The 20,652-nt window shown below is 38.8% G+C and overlaps 2 protein-coding genes across 3 annotated transcripts in view; one reads left to right on the top strand and one right to left on the bottom strand.

The window, feature by feature from the left end:
* ttll7 (tubulin tyrosine ligase-like family, member 7) overlaps positions 1 to 7,161 on the bottom strand; it is a 66,046-nt gene extending 58,885 nt beyond the window's left edge. The window contains exons 1-3 of the mRNA XM_026345307.1: positions 6,979 to 7,161; positions 1,502 to 1,905; positions 1,031 to 1,162 (exon numbers count right to left, since the gene is read on the bottom strand). Of these exons, the coding sequence (XP_026201092.1) occupies positions 1,031 to 1,162; positions 1,502 to 1,526 (157 nt within the window). The 5' untranslated portion in view covers positions 1,527 to 1,905; positions 6,979 to 7,161. The remainder of the gene's footprint in view (positions 1 to 1,030; positions 1,163 to 1,501; positions 1,906 to 6,978) is intronic.
* A 2,511-nt stretch (positions 7,162 to 9,672) lies between these two features.
* Positions 9,673 to 20,600, top strand: prkacba (protein kinase, cAMP-dependent, catalytic, beta a). Of its 2 annotated transcripts, none has more exons than XM_026345282.1 (10): positions 9,673 to 9,996; positions 13,396 to 13,457; positions 13,826 to 13,954; positions 15,139 to 15,237; positions 15,392 to 15,474; positions 15,715 to 15,841; positions 16,150 to 16,245; positions 16,453 to 16,575; positions 16,760 to 16,924; positions 17,419 to 20,600. In XM_026345282.1, exons 1-10 carry the CDS (start codon positions 9,951 to 9,953, stop codon positions 17,542 to 17,544), a joined length of 1,056 nt encoding a protein of 351 aa, XP_026201067.1. In that variant the 5' UTR covers positions 9,673 to 9,950; the 3' UTR covers positions 17,545 to 20,600. The 2 variants fall into 2 exon arrangements, with proteins under 2 accessions (XP_026201067.1, XP_026201066.1); XM_026345281.1 differs by lacking the exon at positions 9,673 to 9,996 and adding an exon at positions 11,355 to 11,720.
* Positions 20,601 to 20,652: the final 52 nt, after the last annotated feature.

Genomic DNA, 20,652 nt, shown 5'->3' with positions numbered 1-20,652 from the left:
AGCAAACTCACTCACAGCTAGACTCCCATCTACCCACAGGATACCAGCAGCCCCTAACTTCTAGTTGCTGCTGCTGACTCCTTAGTTTCATAGGTTGTAGTTCACCCCTGAGAGCTCTGCTGCCACACAATACACTGAACCTGCACAGAATGCTTACTACGCTCTTTTGGCCCTTCTCAAAAAACCTCACTGCCAAGTTATATTACCTCAATAAAGATTTATGTATGTACATTAGGCAGAGCTGTCTCCATGTGAACCGTTTTGATGGACTGCAACTCTATTAGGTTTAATTTAAGACATTAAATAACAAAGGCCTCCTTCAAACAATCCACCACAGCAAATTAGATTTTATTATTGAGACAACATTGTGATTGGATTTGCAGCCTTCTGAGGGACTGACTGAGTCATACAGAGCTGTTTCCAAAATGAATAAACAATTCACTGTGTCACAGTACATTAATTTCACCTGCAGGACCACCAAAAATGATGGTCATTCTAAGTCATGAAATTTTCATGAAGAGAATCAAAGTACAAATTAGGAAGCTTGAAATTGGAGGCTTTGTATTTTACACAGTGTCGCCTGAATCTGACATGACATTAGCTTACCCAACAAGACAAATTAATTAATGTTAATTGTGCTTCCCACATGTTTAGTTAATTAGCATCTTACAAAAAAGATTAACAAAATTAGTTAATACTACACCTGCAACTACAACCACTTACACTGCTGCCAAACTGTTTCAGGCTACTCTCTTGTTTTGCTGCCAACAAATTAGTACTGGAATAATGTATATCAAGGATCTCAAAGAAATTTTTTCATCTTACACTGACTTTTTAAGTTAAGAGGAACTCTGTGAACAAAAGATAGAAAGATATTTTCTCTTCTCATCAGCTGACATTTCTGAAGTGTACAGTATATGTTTTAGTTCCTTCTGAAAGCTGTTTTAATTGGGTCTAAAATCTTAAGTGAACTGTTGTTTTACTGTCATTTCAAAAGCATTTTAATATCATTAAAAACATTTTATCGTACCAATCTCATATTTGGTGCCAGCGACATTGGCGGTGATAGTGCCTTTCTTCTTTTTGGTGTGCACCTTCCTCTTCCCACTGCTCTGGTAGGAGCCCACAGATGGCCTGTTCACAGGGGATGCTCCTTGATCCTCTGGAGGAGGAGACAGCATACAACAAGACGAGATACAGTCACAGCTTGTGCTTCAGACAAGGAGGGGGGCAGGAGTTTCTGGAGTTTTAATATATTTTTCTAATTTCTGCAGGGGATTTTGAGGCGTTTGTTTATGGGGTCTAGTTTCTTATAGCTGCATGCTCCGTTTATCATGTGTGTCTGTGTTTGTATGTAAGTGCATGTGTGGCTGTATGCAGGAGAGAATAGTACTCATGTATGTGAGTATGTGGCCAGATGTATTTGGGCATGCAGTATATGTACTAAGCATCAAACAGCATAATCTGTAACTCCTGAGAGAATTAGACACTTCTTACTCACCTCCATCATTGGGAGGGGAGGGCATCTCGGGGGCAGGAGGAGCGAAGGGACAAGCCAAGCTTTCTGCCAGGCTTGGCGACCGGGCCTCGCAGGTACTCACTCACACCCTCCAAGGACTTTCTCACAGTCACACTAGTTAGTCTTCCCTGTCTTGGGCTGTATGGACGATGTTGTTCAGGATGACCCAATGGATCATCTGAGCATCTCCTTTGTGCCTTTCAGCAGCATAAAGATCAGCAGCAGAGTCTGAGTGGGCAGGGGATTTCAAGAGGAGTAGCAGTGGTGGGGAGGTATAGGAGGGGAGGGGGGCTCTCAAGGGTCTATACAGGCTACTCTGGCTTATTTACAGCCCGAAGAGGGAAGAGGGGAAGGAGGGGGGTGGACAGAAGGATGGATAGGAATGCCTGTGGAGGAGAAGAAAAAGACCTTTTACAGCTGCAGAACAGTAGTAGTTGGCTGACTGGCTCTGAGGGTGACAACAATGCACAGTGTGTATTTTCTCTCTGGGCTGACGTTCACTGGACATGCTCTTGATGTAAAGCAGGCGCAACAGCAACATAGAGCCATATCACAAGCTACATCACTCAACGTGACACTAACCTTAGCAGTACAGTGAGAACTGCTATGGCACTGCAGTAGTACTAATGAAATAATCTAAAGTTGTGTGATGTCTGCTGGACTAATTGGTATTCTGCGGAACCATTGTGAAATATTAATGTGGTTGTCAAGTAAAGGGTTTGCAGCATCTCATTGTGTCTCATGCTTGTGCCAGCTGGGTTTCATTGTATGGCTAGAAGGACACTTCATTCAAACAGATGGCATCTTTACAGTGGTTTGTTAAAAGGATGCTCTAGGCTATGAACAGTGTGGGAAATTAACACCAGTCACCAGCCAAATTCTGTTATTGTTTGGCTGCGGTCTGTGTGTTTCTGTGTCTTTAAACCACTTCTGGAGGTAATCAACCAGTGTTGAGATGTCCTGTCACATTAATTTATTTTTTTGCTGGCTAGGACAGCATAGTGACTCAGATGTTAGCAGTATTGCCTCACAGCTAGAAGAGAATGTGTTTAAGTCCCTGTGTTGTTTGTGTGGGTTTTGCAGGTTCTCCTTTTATCACTATGGGATTTCAAATTTGAAGGACTTTGAATATGATTAGATAAAGGAGATAAACATATTTCTGCCACACAAAATAAAGTATATTTATTTGGTACTCTAATCTTCGTTCTAATTCTTTTTTATTCATGTGAATTACTCGATAATTGTATTGCTCAAGTCTCTAAAATTGTAACTGAAAACTGAAACTGTTTACCACCACATTGAAACCTTTTAGTGGATTCAAAAGTGCGGCTGATTGGTGTATAAACACAGCATAAAACATTATTCTGTGGTACACTGTGTGATGATGCCTCCTTTGCATTTCATAGAGAGATCAACAGTAACCTCTAGTGGTGAGAATACCCTGAAAAGGCCATTTTCTATCTACCAGCATTTACTGTCCACACACAAAAGATATGCTTGTTGGCGCACAATGTACACAATGGAAAATATGCACAAAAGTTCCCTTGAAAAGCAGCCCTATCGATTTGATCAGCATCTTCTGGACCAAGTCAACCGGGGGAAACAATCCAATTGCATTACTTGATCAATCAGTAGTTTTCAGCCTCTTGGTCTGCCTGTGGTAAGCACCAGACATTGATCCTAGGGAGGACAGGGACTGGAATGAGATCAGCAGAGAGGGGGGAGAGCAACAACAAAGAGTCAGAGTGATGAAGTGAGGCAAGCTGTGCTGTTGACAACCTGCCCCCACCTCCCAATGGTGTACTGGCTCTGTGTATAGGAGGAGGCAGAGATTACTGTCCCAAAAGGAGCATCATACCTTGGTGTCATGTAAACCAAAACCTACAAGCACACATATATAAGTGCAGCATGTATTCTGTGCCGCAAGTAGCCTGTGAAAAACACACAAAATCAACCGGCAAAGGAATTTGAAGTTAATCTTAATTCATAGTTTAAAGATCACTTTTAGTGTTTTATCAAAATCCCCCCCTAACATGTTAGCTGATTTGAGCTACAATAGATATATTCAATTAAACAGAATATACTACACTTGCTATTTAGCTCTATATTAACCATTAATATTGTAAACATAGCAGGTTCTGATTTTTAACTTTGGTAGGCTGACATTTTTGCTTTAAGTTTGGACTTCAAACCTTTTGAGCTATGCTATCATAACAACTTTATAAAATTTACAAAATAACTACACAGATTTCTATCTAGGCTTGTTTGCCTGGCAAATATGTTGAGGTACTTTTGTTCCACACTGATGGATGGATGAGGTGTGAATTAAATTCAGTGACTACTGTCATATGCCTTTTTATACTGTATTCTATACCTGTAAATTTCCTATCTAATAAAGTACATTTTTTAGTGATTATCACTTTATATCTACTTTTTACACATACACTTTACAAGCCAACGTGTACAAAATACACTTTGGCTGAAGCACCTTTAAGCTGCTTTCACTGGATGTTGTTCTTTTTATTTTCAACCACATGGCTTCTCAAGTTCCTACATAAAGAGAAGAACATCAAAATTGGGTTTAGAGATTTGAAAACATAATTCCACTACATTTTACTCTTAGCATTAAAACATCATCACAGTCAATCCTTTAGTGAAGTATTAACCACTAACTCTTAACAAAATCCCTTCCACTCAGTGGTGTATCTACTTAGTTAATCCTGTGATGCAATGACACTTTTTTTCCAACAGAGTGAGCCAGAGGGCCACTACAGCAGAGCTGAATGGACAGAGCTCTTATGGGTGCTGAGCTCATGCAATTCCACTCTGCCACATAAGAGAGAAAGGCTTCATTGTAGAGAGTCAGCTCTTCATGCTGCTCTTCTGCATGACTCTCTGTTTCACTGGCTCGAAATCTATGACAAGTGCATGTCTGTCTTTTAAGGCACTGTAATGCAGAGTCTTCCTGTTATTATCCTGTTCAAGTTGATAACACATTAGTGTCATTTTACATATGGTAAGGCATGGATCTTCGTCAGGGTTTTTTTTTTTCCTGCAGCATTTGGGCAACATCAGAAATGAAGCTATTTAAAACAACACGAGGAAGCAGTTCTAGTTTTTATTCATTCATTCATTCAAACAGACATTACGGCCACTATTATAAGGCAATAACGCTTCAAAATTACTTCAAAGAAAGCAAATCCACAATGACAGCAAATATTTCTACAAAAAGTGTGCCAAAAGAAAAGCTGAACCCGAAGAAGTGACTTTATACATGACAAGCAGTGTCACACCTATTATACAAGTGCCTTCAACAACTAACAGTAGGTCCCAGAGGGGTTTGGTTTTTGTTGTCACTGCCTTACATGAAACTACATCTTAAAAGCAGTTGTCAAATACAGAATCAATGGAGAGGCTTAGGGAAACACCACTTAGCCTTGTGTGATGCTGAATAAGCATGGTTTTTTAGACACAAGTTCTTTTCTGTACAGTGAAAGCATTATGTCCCGATCTTGTCATCACAGCAGTACCAGGACCTCGGGGTATATATGACCATTGAAAGAGGCAGAGACTGGCAAAGAATGAAGATACGTTGTACTATTACACATCCTTAAATGAAAAGCAAATGTAAACAAAATAATTTTAAGTAGAAAATTGACCTTTTTGCCATAGAAATCGTATAATACATTTCCGTTAAACACTTTCCCTCTTTTCTAAGGTGATTTTGTAAATTTTCAAGGTCAAAAATATATGGTCGACTTGCAAGAGCCCCTTTGTGACAACTATTTCTACTTCAGTTTGTAATTGCAGACCACTCTCGCAGGAAAGTAGTTGGTTTAGAATTGCCAGTGGATCTAAAATTAGCTCAAACCAGTGACCCAACTCTGGCTTTGTGCCTTCTTCCAGATATGAGGAGGAACAAGTGTGGGAGCTGTCAGCCCACAGGGTACTGAAATACACCAACAAACAGCTGAATGTTAAGCTTAACTTTATCACAGAGAATCTACAGTGATGCAGCAAAATTGTCAATGGTTAAATTCAACCACTACTGTAGAAATGCTATTAAACATTTACATTAACTACTATCTTGCTTTACATTCGTTTTTGTATGACAGAAGAGCAAACGACTTATGGTTGCTCCAATGTACAAAAGCGTGTCGAAAAGCCCTGCACTGTTGTAACTAAGTAAGCTTTGTATAAATCGCTGTGTATTATCAATTAATATTATTAATTAAAGCCAGATAAGACTGAGTTTCAATAAGTGCTCTGTAACTAGAAAACCAAGAAATAATAATAAATAAACCTTGATGAAAAGCAACTCTAATATCTCAACTGGGTTCACAATTAGTGGTTAGCGTTCCCATCCAGTATTGTCCAAAAACTGTTGTGGCGTGTAATTGTAAAAATGTAAATAGGGAAACCTACCTGCATTAAAAGTATCAAAATACCAACAAAAAATAATTACGTTCATACTATAGATGCAATGTTGCACCTACATATAATCGGCCTATAAATAATACATTAAGCCAAAAATCTCAGGATACCAACTGCAGCTTGTATGAAAATAAAAGATTATGCATATCATATCCTTCTTAAGAGCCTTATCTCTGGGATATGTCCAGAAGGCAGGATGCCATTCAGAACTCATATGTTATGCTGTTATTATTATGTAATCCATCTGCTCTTTTGGGAATGGTCATCTAGAGGCTGCTCTGTCAGCATGTGGTCTGCAAGTGGCACACTGGACTACAAACAACCCAAACTAAAATCCAATGGCACTTTAAAAGCCACAATCCTGATAAAAAAAATAAATCAGGTTCACAGCACCTAAAACACAACAACAGGTTTGCACAGCAAGCCAGATTTCTTAAGGGTTTTGCAAAGCTAGCCTCAGCTAGAAAGCTAGGCTACTAAGAGCAACGAGGGGACCTAATGCTGTCACAGCAAAGCGGTCAATATGGTATCTTCCAGATCACTGGAAGAACTGCAGGCCATCCCCTTTAGATTTATTGTCTGTATGTCATGATTCACTCAAACTGGGTTTATTTAATTGTGCATGTGAGATCCTAGATATGAGGGCTTTTTGAGCAATTAGTTGTGCTCCATTAATAAACAGCGGAGAAGCAGGTGTTCTGTGCTGTAATTTGGTTGCTAGCAAGCGTTGGCTAGCGTTAGGTGGCTAACCAGTGGTACACTGTAGGTCAGGTGGAAGGATCAAACAGGGAAACAACCTGACAGCTAACTTGCTAACAGTATAAAATAAATGTAGCTACGTTGACGTTTAACTAGCCAGTGAGTGGGTGCGTTTTCGTTCAATGTTGCTTACAACATGGAACAAATAAGTGAAATAACTGAATAGAAACACAATAACCCCGGGCTACACTACAGTTAGCTTAGCCGCACTAACATTAGCCAGAAAAAAAAAAAAAAAAAAAAGGATGGAGCCTCGTTAACGTTACCTTATTTATTCCAGGCACTGACACTGCAGCTCGTCTGCTGGTCTCATCCGAACCACACTGCCTCCGTGCGACTAACACGGGGGTCTCATTGGGGAAGCCGTCCAGGTGCGGGAGTGTTATTAAAGACTGTTGCTGTTGTTTTACGGTGTGTAACGGCGTTACTACAGCAGGCTGACATTTGGATCTCAGACATTAAAACAATCTGTATCCTGTGGTCCTCCCGTGTGCTGTGAGTGCTGGAGCGAGTCCACGGGCGAAACCATTCCGCCTGCGAGAGGAGGGGGGAGCCCGCACGAAGTGCTGAAGTTTGCACTCTCCGTCTGCTGCCACCGGCGTGACATTTAGTGCGCTGTGTGGCTTGAATGTAAAGACACATCTTCTTCTCAGGGGTTCACTTGCTACGGGAGGAAACAAAGGTCCTGCTGCGGGTGCGTGCTGCGGCTCCCACACCTTCAGGTCATTATTCAGCGCAGGTTTCGGTGCGGCGCTTCCTCCGACACAAACACGGGGCAGCTACCTAGCAACTGTGTCGCTGACCATGGTGCTAAAAACAACCCCGCAGTTAATGGGCGCGTCTCGCTCGCACGTCGTTAACCTTATTATTACCGACATCATTCATCCCAATAACGTGGATACAATCAGCAAAGTGTCAAGGAGCGCTGCTTTCCTACTCCGATTCTAGTGAACTGCAGACAGTGCAAGCTCTATAGGCACGAAAGGCGAGGATGCATCAAAAAGTAGGCTTATACCATAGTTTTTTTAATCTAATTAATTACATAAGAAGTGAAATTAAAAAAACGAAACGTGTTCCTTTACTCCCCAGCAGCTTTTGGAACTGGTGCAATAACCTTCCACAGTTTATCTGGGAATGAGAATAGGTTCACACTTTTTCCAAGTCAGTCTTGAAACAGCAGGTGTCCCCACTGACAGTGAAACAGGTTTTGGTTGCTCTAACCAGTCGTCCTGTTAATGCAGGCCTTTCTCCCTCCAAAAGATTCTTTTTTATGTATAGTAAGTGATGGATACCAAAGTCCTACATTGGTGCAAAAATGTAGCTTGATAAAAAGTCAGTCTAAACTGACTAGGTTTGATAAAGGTTTTTATTATCTAAATTAGTCATATTTTCATAATTTGTAGTAAAACCTAAACATTTACATTTCATAAAACATTTGGACAGTGCTGCATATTTCCCAAATACCAGTTTGTGCAAAACTATACATGACATGAAAAACTTTAAAATAGTCTTCTAATATTCTGTCAGTCAACCTCTTAGTTGGTTCGGATTTTTCAACTAACTACAAGATAAAATATTTGTGATATAATTCTAACTTTACGATTATACTATTTTTTATTCATCATTCATATACTGATTTCTTTCAATGAACCACTGAAGTTGGAAATTTTTCAGATTCACAATCGCATAACAGACACTTCTGAACAGCTGATGACTGACTCTTGATGCGAAGTGTTACCCACACTAGAGGTGATACAATGTCCCACAGGTCTTTGTTGTAATTATATCTTCACACTCTAATGCGTCCTGTGTTCTCAGGTGCTCTTGTACCCTCCTAGGGATCTGAGGTCATAATCAGCTACAAAACAGTAGGAGCAGGCAGATGTGCCACAGTTTTCTTAGGTGATGTTTGTGAAAACAAACAACTGGTCTTGTTAGCATCATCTTGCAGCCTTGATGATGTTTACAACTTAAATCAGTTATTGCTCAAAAGCTAAAGAAAGATATTATATATTTAGTTTTTCAGATTTCAATTAGCGATTGGTTGCCCCATTAATTAATTAAAGTCGCCTTGTAGCCATAGCTATAAATTAAAAGATTTATATAAATCAAAAGTTCATGCAGAACTGTGTGTGGACAAATGTTTCCATATTTCTTCTTGACTTTGAAAATAAAAACAATTTCCATAGGCTATCTGCAAAAGTACCGCTCTGTCAAAAACATAGCATCCATGTCTCGTGGGAAATATAGAAATTGTCCTTGAAAACATGATTCACTCTTGCAAAAATAAGGATCATCAGTATTTTTGTTATCAGAGTTAAATAGTTGACTATTACCAAGTATTTTCACTGTGATTCATTTTGATTTGATATATTAAAATATATTTAAACCTGTGTCAAAAGTGAAGTTAAGTTGAGTGTTTTAATTCATTAATGAATTCAGTGTTGGTCTTTAATTGCATTTGCTGAGTTCAGGGTCTTTCTGAAAATAAAAAAAATAGATAATAAATAAGTAGGGTAATGAGGATAATAGACGATCAATGGATTTTTACAAATCCTCCCACAATGTTTGAGTGTCTGCAACCCCCCAACCCACTCCACCCAATTTGTTCTCACGGAGGAAACGCATGCAGGCATGGAAAGAACATGCATGTAGAAGAATATGTTTGTGAGACTTGTATCTTAATTGACTTAAATATATTTTTGCTTCAGATAAATTCATTAACGTTGGTACAAAAGGGAACGACTTTATTTAGAAAAAAATAAAATAGAGCAAGGAAGCAAAGAGACAATGGGGTAAAAACCGGTTAAACGTGATCTGTATGAATAGTACAAACAACAGCTATTAGCCTACCTCATACATCAAGTACGTTCAATATATAGCTACGTTTTCCGACTGGCACTTGAAGGTAGCATTTTACCTATCAAGTCTGTTGCGTGGTTATTCCGACATGACGTGAACGCAGCACAAAACGACAGCAGGCAGAGGTGAAAAGTCTGGATCATGTTTTCATTCCAGCGGAGGAATACTTGAACGACAAAGACATTGTAAATAAAGATTAACAGGGCGGGTAGCAGAGCACGCTGAGGTTCTGTCTACATTGAGAAAACATTAATGTTGTTGTTAGTCAACCAGCTAGCACAAGCTGAAATTTGTTAGCTAGCTAACGGAGGACCGTGTTAGCTAACCGCCACCATCATCGCTCCTAGCCAGCTGTGCATCGACCTGTCTTCCTACGATGGGAAACGCAGCAACTGCCAAGAAAGGCAACGAGCAAGAAAGTGGTGAGAAGCTGAAAACCATCCAACTAGCCATCTAATGTTCCCTACAGTGCAGCGTGAGCTTGCTTATTGCAAAGTCAGTGAAGAGCAGCCTTCATCAGCTGTTGTGTTAGCAGACACTAGAGTAATGTGGGGTTGCGAAGAAGAACCATCTTTGGTAGGGCAGTTTAGTATTAGCTCCCCAGAAAATGATTTGTGTTTGTTTATCTCTGTTGGAAACTGTGCCAGAGATGATGCAGCTGGCTGATTATTGAAAGGGACTTATGACAGTGAGGGCTTCATCCTGTTGAAGCGGCATTGAATGGAAAGAAAGATCCTCGACGAGATCAAATGAACGCTGTAACAAAGATGTCACACTTCAGCCTTTTAACTGATGTTATCAAGGTACCATGTTTCATTTCTAAACCGCTAATATTGGCTGCCTGGAGCCAGATAACGTTAACAAACGCTGGTTTCCATTAAAGCAGCAGCACAAGGCCTGGTCACTGCTAACAACAGGTATCTGATAACGACAGCACACAAGTTTACAGTAAGCCTGCTTGATGTGGTTAAACCAGGATAGTGGATGTATTAAAGCAATCATTTTCTGTTTCTAGTGTTGTTTTATTAGTCAAACAATGGGTTAGGGTGCAAAATGGCAATGGTTTCTATCCAAACTGGGTAATACCTTTACAAGTTTGCAGTAAATTAAAATGTTATACCTTGTTTACAGATTTCTATGATCAACCCTAGTTAGATTGCACCTGTTGAAGAGAAATTTTGCAATGCTAAGTTCTCTATAACCCAATACAAAGGAGTAGTGTTGAGTTTAGTGTCCAGTAATGACCGCGCTAATCCTCTAAACTGTACCACATCTAGTAGTCTGTCTGGAGAGCTCAGATCTTGACCTGATTTTTGATTGGCAGTCCTCCATACAGTCTCTCAGCATTGTTACTCAAGCTAACTGCATGCAGGGTTTGCATGGAGGTATTAGGTGTTGTGTGCCGTAACAAGGCGGTGCAGACAAGGCTGTAGAAATTTGTTGTTGTTTACATTTCTGTTTTAGGTACTTAATGCTGTTAACCAGACCGACCACACAGAGTGCAACTCCACCAGAAACCCACATTTGAAGCACTCCAGCATTATATGCTATAATATGATTTGGTCATTAGGGCGACTGTAAGCATAAGGGAAAGCCCTTTGAAGAATTGTGTTGTTAAACCTTGCCACCAGAGTGCATGATAACTAAGAGATAACTTCTCAGATAACTTTCGGTCAGTGGGAGTTACAGACCCACATTTCCCTTATCAGCACTCTGAATGCGCCACAGCAGACTTTTTTTTAATATAATGTTAAGTGGCTGGGCTTTTTGTGTGCTTTAATAACTTTACATACCTTTGGCACAACAGTGTCACCGTTTGCTCGGGGGAACGCTAAGTGCTTACAAATGACACCCCATAGGAAATGTAGACATGCAGTTGACCGCTGAAACTGAAGCCGATTACTTGAACAGGAAGCTCAACTTTGTGGTTAGCCAAGCATTGCTGTGCATTTGGCTGCGTACAGGAAGCTAGTCTGAAAACGCTTGCCTCGCCTGCAAGTCTTGTCACTCAAAATGGCCCAGGGAAAGGAGCAGCATTCCTTCGCCTCACGTTTTTTGAGTAAATGTCGTAAGAGTAGCCAAGAGCCGAAAGGAGAGAGTGATGTGCCTTCTATCTCTGAGTTCACCATCATGTGGGATAAATTGAGTAAGTGCAGTGTTGCTTTTGCACCTAAAATGTGTCTGCAACTATTCATAGCTCTTAGCAGGACGAGTCTCAGCTTGCATTTGAAATTCCTGCATGCACTAAAGCATTTTTACTTTGGATCTCATGAAATAAACCAGGTGGTAGATTGGTTTAAACTTGACAGGTCTTTGATTGAGTTTGACAAGTTTTGATTTTTTTATTTTATTTTCACCCTGTACGTAGTCGTCGTTAGTTAGGTCGTAAGACTTCTAAAATGGTTAAAGATGAATAACCTGTATTAATTAGTGTTCCTCCTTATCGTCGTCACAATGTTCACAATTTCTGTATTTTCGCACAGGCATTCGATATACGTAAAAGCAGCTGTGGCATAATGCTTTGTCGAGCAGGCAATTTGTGGCGCTTCAGTTGCTTACATCATCTCGATATCTTTGTGCTTTCATTTTGTGCACTGTTTTGCAAGTTTGTGACATGTTTTTATGTCTTTTCAGTCGCTGTTGTTTTTTTCTCCTCTGGTGCAGGTATAGTTTAGCAATAGTTCATTCAGTGAAGGATAGTGAAGTGAATGAGTTAGTTCTAAGTATTTTTGACTACCTACTGCACACATTCAACAAAACACAAATGTCTACTTGTGTCATAGTTGTAAAGAATGAATAAAAATCAATACTAAGGAAGTTCCAGATAGCAGTGTATAACTACTGTAGCAACGACTGTTAGGTGTGAGCTCAAATCTTTACAGATAGTGAAAGAAATAAGTCTTTAAAGAGCAATGTGGTCAGATTATACTTTTGTTAAGTAGTGTACTTCAGTGTGATGTTGTTGTGTGTTGCATTTAATCCAACTGAATCTCAAATGCTCTTGTTTTTAGCACTTCATAAATGTTTCTTCCTCTCTTTCTCTTCTCCATCATTTTCATCCATGTGGGTGAATGTTCCTGCAAACCGTTGGTGAACTGTAGAGACTTTTGGTATGCTCATTTTTCCACGAGCCATCCTTAGTCACAGAGAGAAAGTTTAGGTGTAACATGGTTGTAGAAATGTATCCATACATTACAAGGTTAAATAGAAAACAAATAAGTAGCATACATATTGTACATATATAACTAGTTGTCAATGCTAGATGTCTGTTTAACATATTAGCATACTAAAGTGTGCCATCATCTAGACTGTAGACAGTCAGTGTGACCCTGTGACTTTGGACATCTCATGTCTGCTGTGACTTTCACTATGCACAATGTCTGTCTAATGCCTGCACTGTTTTGTTCTGCATTTTGTTTCCCCCCCCCCCCCCCCCCCCCCCACCTTTACTCCTACTTACTCCTGAAAGAGATGCAGAATAGCTTGAGTTTGAATTGGACAATTCTGCAAAATTCACAAGAGCTCTTTGCATCACTTTATGAATTGAATTTTCCCACTCAGGTGTGTGGTTTTGAGTTTCATTAAGGATGTGTTTTTTTTTCTTAGCTGTTTGGTCAAGTATAGTTCTGCCTCCCTAGTACTTGACATTTGCCTGACCTTAAAGTGCATTTGTACTCTTGAACATGTGAACTGCCTTTGTTTATTTTCCTAAACACGTTAACTGCCCATGTTTGTCATTTCCCTTAGCAAGTAAACTGACCTTGTTTGAGTATCTACTATAAATGCGAGTTGTTTAATTACATGTTTCTTTCTTTTTGTAGTGAAAGAGTTCTTAGCTAAAGCCAAAGAAGATTTTTTAAGAAAATGGGAGTGTCCCCCACAGGCAAGTTGTCTCTTATGAATATTTGATAAAACTGTTAAATTTTATTTTAAAATGTGTTTATCTTTGACACTCTGAGCTCAACTGTTTGGTTGTTAGTATAAATGATTAGATATTCAATATGATAGCACTAAGCTACTTCCTGTAGTTCAAAAAGTCATAGATCTTGTTGTCTTAAATGATAGATGATTTTGATATTGTGTGTCAGTAAGACATTTACCCAAAAACATCTTCATCCAGCTTATGTGTTTTTACTCTGAGGTACAGAAAGACAAAATATTATGCTAGTGTCCTCTTTAAGAACACTTCAGCACACTTCAACACTGCCATAAGTTTGCTGTCTCACTTCCACTGATAATGTGTTTCCTCAGTGCACAACAGGCCTGGATGACTTTGATAGGTTCAAGACTCTGGGCACTGGCTCATTCGGGAGAGTTATGCTTGTCAAACATAAAGGAACAAACCAGTTCTATGCTATGAAGATTTTGGACAAACAAAAAGTAAGTGTATGGTTTAAAAGTTAAACTGTTTACCCATAAATCAGGGTCGTCTGTAAAAGAATCTTGCAGCTTGACAAATGCTGTAACCAACCTTGTGTTTCATAAAAGGAAATGGAACGCTTCCTCACTACACTGCTAGCTTATTATCACTGAAAACCTCAGAGGCGCTTCATGATAGTTTCGATCTTTAAATACTGATGTGAAAGTTGTAGGAGGAGGTTAGTGTGTCCTCAGTGCGCTGCAAATGAAACCCAAAACGTAAACGTTGTTTCTTCTTAACGTTTTTCTGTTCGTCTGTGTTAAAATGTTGTGATGCTGATGGATAGAAATCTCATTGCAGATTGTCAGTGTCAGTATTGGTGACCTCACAGCACAAGTGCTGATATTAAGCTGCATTTTGCATCATCTTATGAGACAATTAGTCACAGTATAAATTTACATTTTGTCTGCAGCCACCCCTTGATTCTCCTGAACAAGGAGCATTCTCCTTCTCTCTCTGTTCTCTCATGTCTCTTTCTAATAACATATACAGATGAGTTCGGCAGTGCATAGCTTAAGTTAGCTGTCAGACATGAAGTGTAAGTTATACACTAACTCATATGCATGCACAAATGACAAAAAAGCACAAACAAGATAGAAAAGTTGTAACATAAGAATAAAAGTGTGTGTGGGTTTGAATAGAGATCACGATCTAAAGAGTAGCCAGGTAGCCATTGTTTTCCATTTAGGCAATTCACCACAGTATGCAAATGACCTTGCAGTTGCTAGAGATTCTGTTGGTAGTTGTTAACAGTAATTATTCTGACCAGCTGTTATGCCATTGTGTGGTAATACAGTTGAAACTATGGGCTGAGTTAATGTCTGACAGTTGAATGAATCTTTGACATCTCAGCCTGTGAACACCAGTCAAATGAGGGTTTTCTTTTTTTTTTCCTTTGTTTGATTTTCTGACAATGCTGCTTGTGGAAGCAAAGCTGTTCAATACCTGGTGAATCCGTTTTTTTGTGTCAGAATGAGTGCGCCACACTGGCACACATTTGAAACGAACTATTTTCAGCATTTGGTTAGAAATCAGGTTGCTTGTCACCTTGCTTTGTCGTATTTTGGAAATTATATAACAGACCAATTATCAAGAACATAACATTCCTAACATAACCTAATTGCATTACTTGTACCTTTTTCAGGTGGTGAAATTAAAGCAGATAGAACACACACTAAATGAAAAGAGAATACTACAGGCAGTCTCCTTCCCCTTCCTCGTCCGATTGGTGTACGCTTTCAAGGTACACATTGACACCCACCTGTTTCAACCAGCTGCATGGTTACCACAGTGTTTTAATGTTTTACCAAGGAATCCAAACACTAATCTAGCAGTACTTTATAAAATAACGAGCAAAATATACATAATGGACCACTGGTTCTGGTTTTGTTTAACAGGACAACTCAAACCTCTACATGGTGATGGAATATGTGCCTGGTGGAGAGATGTTCTCCCACCTGAGACGTATTGGAAGGTTCAGGTATATTGTACATGACATTTTTAATTTTATAAAGTGATTTAAAGTGTTTTATTTTTTAATTTGGACTGCTGACTTGTCCGTTTTCACTCAGCTCGCTGTCTTCTGGCAGCATCATGGGTGCTATAGCTTGAGACAAACACAATTTCAAGTTGCCTGTATATGATTGAGCTTGCTCCTTGCTGTGGATGAGACCTGTGTTCACATATTGCCCCAATGTCTGTTTACATTGCTGTCTTACAGTGAACATCATGCAAGATTTTATGCAGCTCAGATAGTACTCACCTTTGAGTACCTTCACTCCTTAGACCTCATCTACAGAGACCTGAAGCCTGAAAACCTGCTGATAGATCAACATGGCTACATCCAGGTAAACAATCTATCTGAAGTTTATTTTAGAAAATGGAAATGAGTGCAAGTTTGGCATTTATTAACAAAGTTCTGTAACATATTAGTTTGAAAATGTGAAACTGAGAAGACAGACCAGACAGACGGTAATAATGTGTTGATTGGCTGGATATGAATATAGAGCTAAAAACAACAGCACAAATAAACACACCTAGTCTGCTAAATTAATGCAAAGAATAAAATAAACAAATTAAGTCTGTTACATTTTCAGGAGCTTGGTTACATATTTACCACTCACAATCAATCATGCTCTGATTGTTCTTCCCTCAGGTCACAGATTTTGGCTTTGCCAAAAGAGTAAAAGGCAGGACCTGGACATTGTGCGGAACTCCTGAGTACCTGGCCCCAGAGATCATCCTCAGCAAGGTGAGCCCCTCATACGAATCAGAGCCCATATACACATTAATATAGTGCAGCTAGAAAGCATTAAGACGATAACATGGCTTTCATTGGTTTTGTTATGAACATGACCACTCTTAGACTCAGAGAACTTACTTTAACATATAGGCAAAACAATGGTTATATCTTAATTAGTCATTTGTGGAGTAATCTGAGTTTTCCTTTTCCTTCCAGGGCTACAACAAAGCTGTGGACTGGTGGGCACTTGGAGTTCTTATCTATGAGATGGCTGCAGGTTACCCTCCTTTTTTTGCCGATCAGCCTATCCAGATCTATGAAAAGATTGTGTCTGGCAAGGTACATAGAAAGTCTTAATTTAAATATTTTCAATATGAGTTTAGTCATTTGTACTTTCATTTAAACATCAAGCACCAATCCAGCATTAGCTCTCAAAGGATTTTTGCTGCCCTTAGGATACTGTCGCTGGGTACAGAATAAAATAAATGAAAAATGCCCTTGTCCTTTATTCTTTCCACTGTAGGTGCGATTCCCCTCTCACTTTAGTTCTGACCTGAAGGATCTGTTGAAAAACCTGCTCCAGGTAGACCTGACAAAGAGATTTGGAAATCTAAAGAACGGTGTGAATGACATAAAAAATCACAAGTGGTTCTCCACAACAGACTGGATTGCCATCTATGAGAGAAAGGTATGTCTGGATTTACCCTTTGACAAATGGGCTGTCAGTAAGCATTTATTGATGCATGAAAAACTAAATATATGCATATAAATGTGCATATATTATGACACATTTTGCTATTCAATAATCAGTTCCTGATCTGAATAAAATATAGAAAATCCTGTGTCAAAAAACTCTGCTTGAAATATTACTTATTTTTTGTTTGTTCTTACAGATAGTATCTCTATGATACCCATTCAAAAGTGATTCATAGATGTCTATTGTTTTGCTGTTACCAAGTGCGTTTTTACCTTTTGAATGCTGGATCAACCTACCTCATGTCGATGTTTTTACCATTTGATCACAGAGGAACTTGGGGTTTGCCATGTTCAACATCTGTATCAATTCTCTCTAAAATTGGACATGTGGTTGGCTGGTTAGAATTGTGGTCACAAAACTCAATGAAAAGCTGCTGCAAGAATTGGTTCCTCAAACTTATACAACATGATTTTCTGTATTCTTAGGTTGAAGCCCCATTCTTGCCAAAGTGCAGAGGGCCAGGAGACACAAGCAACTTTGACGACTACGAAGAGGAGGAAATTCGTGTCTCACAGACAGAAAAGTGTGCAAAAGAGTTTGCTGAGTTCTAGTGAGTGGGCAAGAGTCCCATTGGGGCTCTCGTGTTTTGGGATATTTGCACTCTCCTGGGGTTTAAGGTGGAACTGAGGCTGTAATGTGTTTAAAAGAAATGCCTCGTTCCTTCATTCCACACGACTGAACGAGGTCCTTCTTGCCATGATCCTGCGTGCAGTTAGCACTAACCTATACACAGGTACATTATGCAGACACCAGTTGTGCTGCAACACAAAAATACTAGACCACGTCCTCATCTTTTCAGTTTTCTGTTTGCCACTTTTGAGTTTCTTGCCTCCTCCTTATTTCAATTGACCCTTGTTATTTAAAAAGCAACATGAAAATGAAAAGTAATATTTCTCCCATTTACAAGTGGCACAAAGAGTGATTGTATTAGCTGGCATTGCACATTTTGTGATTTAAGCTTTGGGAAAGTGGAAAGGATTGTTTTGTTTTGGGGTTTTTTGTTTTTTTTTTTTGTTTAGTTTTGTTATATTACAGTTTGTCTTTTTTTTTTTTTTTTTTTAACATTGACTTTTGCCAGTTATCTGTTAGGTGCCTGAGTATGGTTTAGGGTTTGTTGTTCATCAATCTGGTGTCCATAAGACCTAGAACCATGTGTTTCTGCATATAGAAATATACAGATATGAGACATCCTTTTTCAAATGCAGTTTTGTTAATGCATGACGTTAATTCAGTCAAAGAAATTGGCATCCAGGGATGGACAAGAAGCTAATGCTTGAAGAGGTTGACTAACGGACGAGAGTTATTATGAAGCAGAAACTCATCAATGCTGTATCAGTTCAATTGTAGCATTGTTCTGTCCATATCCAGTCACTTAATGTTTTACCTCAGACTTGGTGTGGTACTAAATCAGTAGAATGAAATCATGTATTTTTTAGGTACGCCTCTGTTTCACAAGAAAGGAATCTGATCAAGTTTGACTATATCACTCAGTTCAGCAGGTCTTCTGTCTTTGGTACATCCAACAATCAAGTGCATTGACATGGCATTTTTCAATCAGTCAGTTTATCGTTTCTCTTGAGGGTGCATCACGGTGGAAACAAAGCAGTGTTGGTGACATGGACGCATGTCCATTTGGAGTTGCTTTTTGATTTTATTTTTAAAAGCTATTTGTGTGTTAGCAGAGCACTGGGAAGATGTTGTGTAACTGCCATATTTGCCATATTTTCATTTATAATTTTGCATGTTTGTTACATTTGTACCACAGTCTCACAACAAGCTAATGGTGCCCTAGAAGTGTTCCTATCTTTTAAGTTGGGGTTTTTTTGTTTGTTTTGTTACATATTGTTTCATAGTCTGGAACATGAATGCATTAGATAGGTACTTTTATCCGATAATTCTCTGCATAATCATGTGAGTCAGAACTAAACAATGAAATAACATCAGAAAACTGAAATATCACCTTAAAGTATTCATCAATTTTTGGACGATGTTCCGTTGAACCACTTCCTTACTGCAGTTACAGCTTGTAGCCTCTTTGCATCACTTTTAAGCCAGTTTGCACACTGTGATGGAGCAGTATTTGCTCATTGTTCAGGCTGAGTCAGGTCAGTATGTAAATGGACAAAAATGCTGTAGTCTTGTCTCATACATTCAAAGGGAATAAGGTCAAGAGTGACTTTTTTCATTGTACGCGACTCCTGTTAAGTTATTGTCTACACATATTTAATATATATTTTATCTCTACAAGAGAACAGGGTTTTTCTTTACTAGGCACCCTTCAATACCTGTTAATTCTAGCCTGTGCTCGCTGCTGAGTTGTAGTCCCTGCCCTTTCAAAGTCCTCACCAGCGTGCAAGGTTGACATGTCGTATTTTTTAAAAATCTCAGTGTCAAAGGTTCAATACCTACAAAGCCACGGTGTCCACTTGTTGAATATCCAGATGTCAAAACTTTTGTGGTCCTTTGATTTCTTTCAGAAGGTTTGTCTCTGCTGTCCACGGAGAGGTCAAGTCGTTTCTGCAGGTCGGACACTCAGGGCTGTGGGGAAATCAAAGTGTTAACATTTCACACCATGTTGAAAACAGTAATGTATTGTTGGCAGATTTGCCTTTGATTATAATTTGACATGGTGCTCAAGTCTTTGTAGATGAAAAATGCATTTTAATCAAGTTCAACAATCTTAGACAACCAAATGTGAAAAAGATTTAGGGACTGAATGTTCGGTTTTGAGGCACTGGTGTGCAGTATATGGATATTGGCTATTTGATTTCTTCTTCACAGATTGAGCACATAATGTGACATTTCAGTTTGCCCTAGCATCATTTCAAAAGGCACAACTTTTTTCTTATGCTATTTTTATTTATATTTAGAGATGTCTAATAAGAGAACATTTTAAATATTTAAACTTGCATAATTGTTAGTATGTTTAAGGAGACTCCAAATGTTTTATTCACGGAAGTGTTATAAACAGTGAAAATATTATAATAACTATTTATTTGTACAACTTTTTTTTTTCCATTTGTCCCTATAAGAATTAAACATTTATAGAGATAAACTTATTAACCCAAATTAATACACATTGATGCCTCTCATGCCTGTTTAAAATTGCAGCCTTTCTTTATTTTTAATTGCTTTATTTAGAAAATAAACTTCATTGATGGAAATACAACATGAAGTGTAATTACAGAAACAATGGCATCACTTCCATTTGGGAAACAACACCTTGGGAATTCAGCATGTTTCAATCCAGACTTCTTGTGTGTAAATTTTCCCACAACACGTGCAAGAAATCCACTTTTTGTGTCATTTACCCCCCACATGTGTAATAATGTTTGTCATATTTGATGTAAATGATGGCACTTTTCCCGAGCCACTTCACAACCCAGACTGAAGGAAATTAGTTCTTCGTAGCTAGTCACACATGCCAGTATGGGCTCAATAATCTGAAATGTGTCTGTATTTAGTTTGTGGGATATTTTGCACATTATTTAGAAGGCTGACACGTTTTTTTCCCACCCATATTTACTTGTATTTGCAAGGGGAGTATACTTTGCTGTAGCAGATTTTATGTAACAAAGGATATGTCACTATAATAAATTCTTTTTAATAAAAACAACTGCACTTGCTTGTGTTTGATATATAAAATATTGCTGATTGTG

This window comes from Anabas testudineus, chromosome 4 (assembly GCF_900324465.2).
Source record: "Anabas testudineus chromosome 4, fAnaTes1.2, whole genome shotgun sequence".
NCBI classification, from domain to species: Eukaryota; Metazoa; Chordata; class Actinopteri; order Anabantiformes; family Anabantidae; genus Anabas; species Anabas testudineus.
The sequence above is the reverse complement of the archived record's forward strand: the minus strand, read 5'-3'. Positions and strand labels throughout refer to the sequence as shown.

Coding starts and splice junctions, on each gene's coding strand:
- prkacba (XM_026345281.1), top strand. CDS start 11,588: ATGGCCCAGGGAAAGGAGCAGCATTCCTTCGCCTCACGTTTTTTGAGT. Junction 15,238..15,391: donor GATTGGTGTACGCTTTCAAG/GTACACATTGAC, acceptor TTTGTTTAACAG/GACAACTCAAACCTCTACAT. Junction 15,475..15,714: donor AGACGTATTGGAAGGTTCAG/GTATATTGTACA, acceptor GCTGTCTTACAG/TGAACATCATGCAAGATTTT.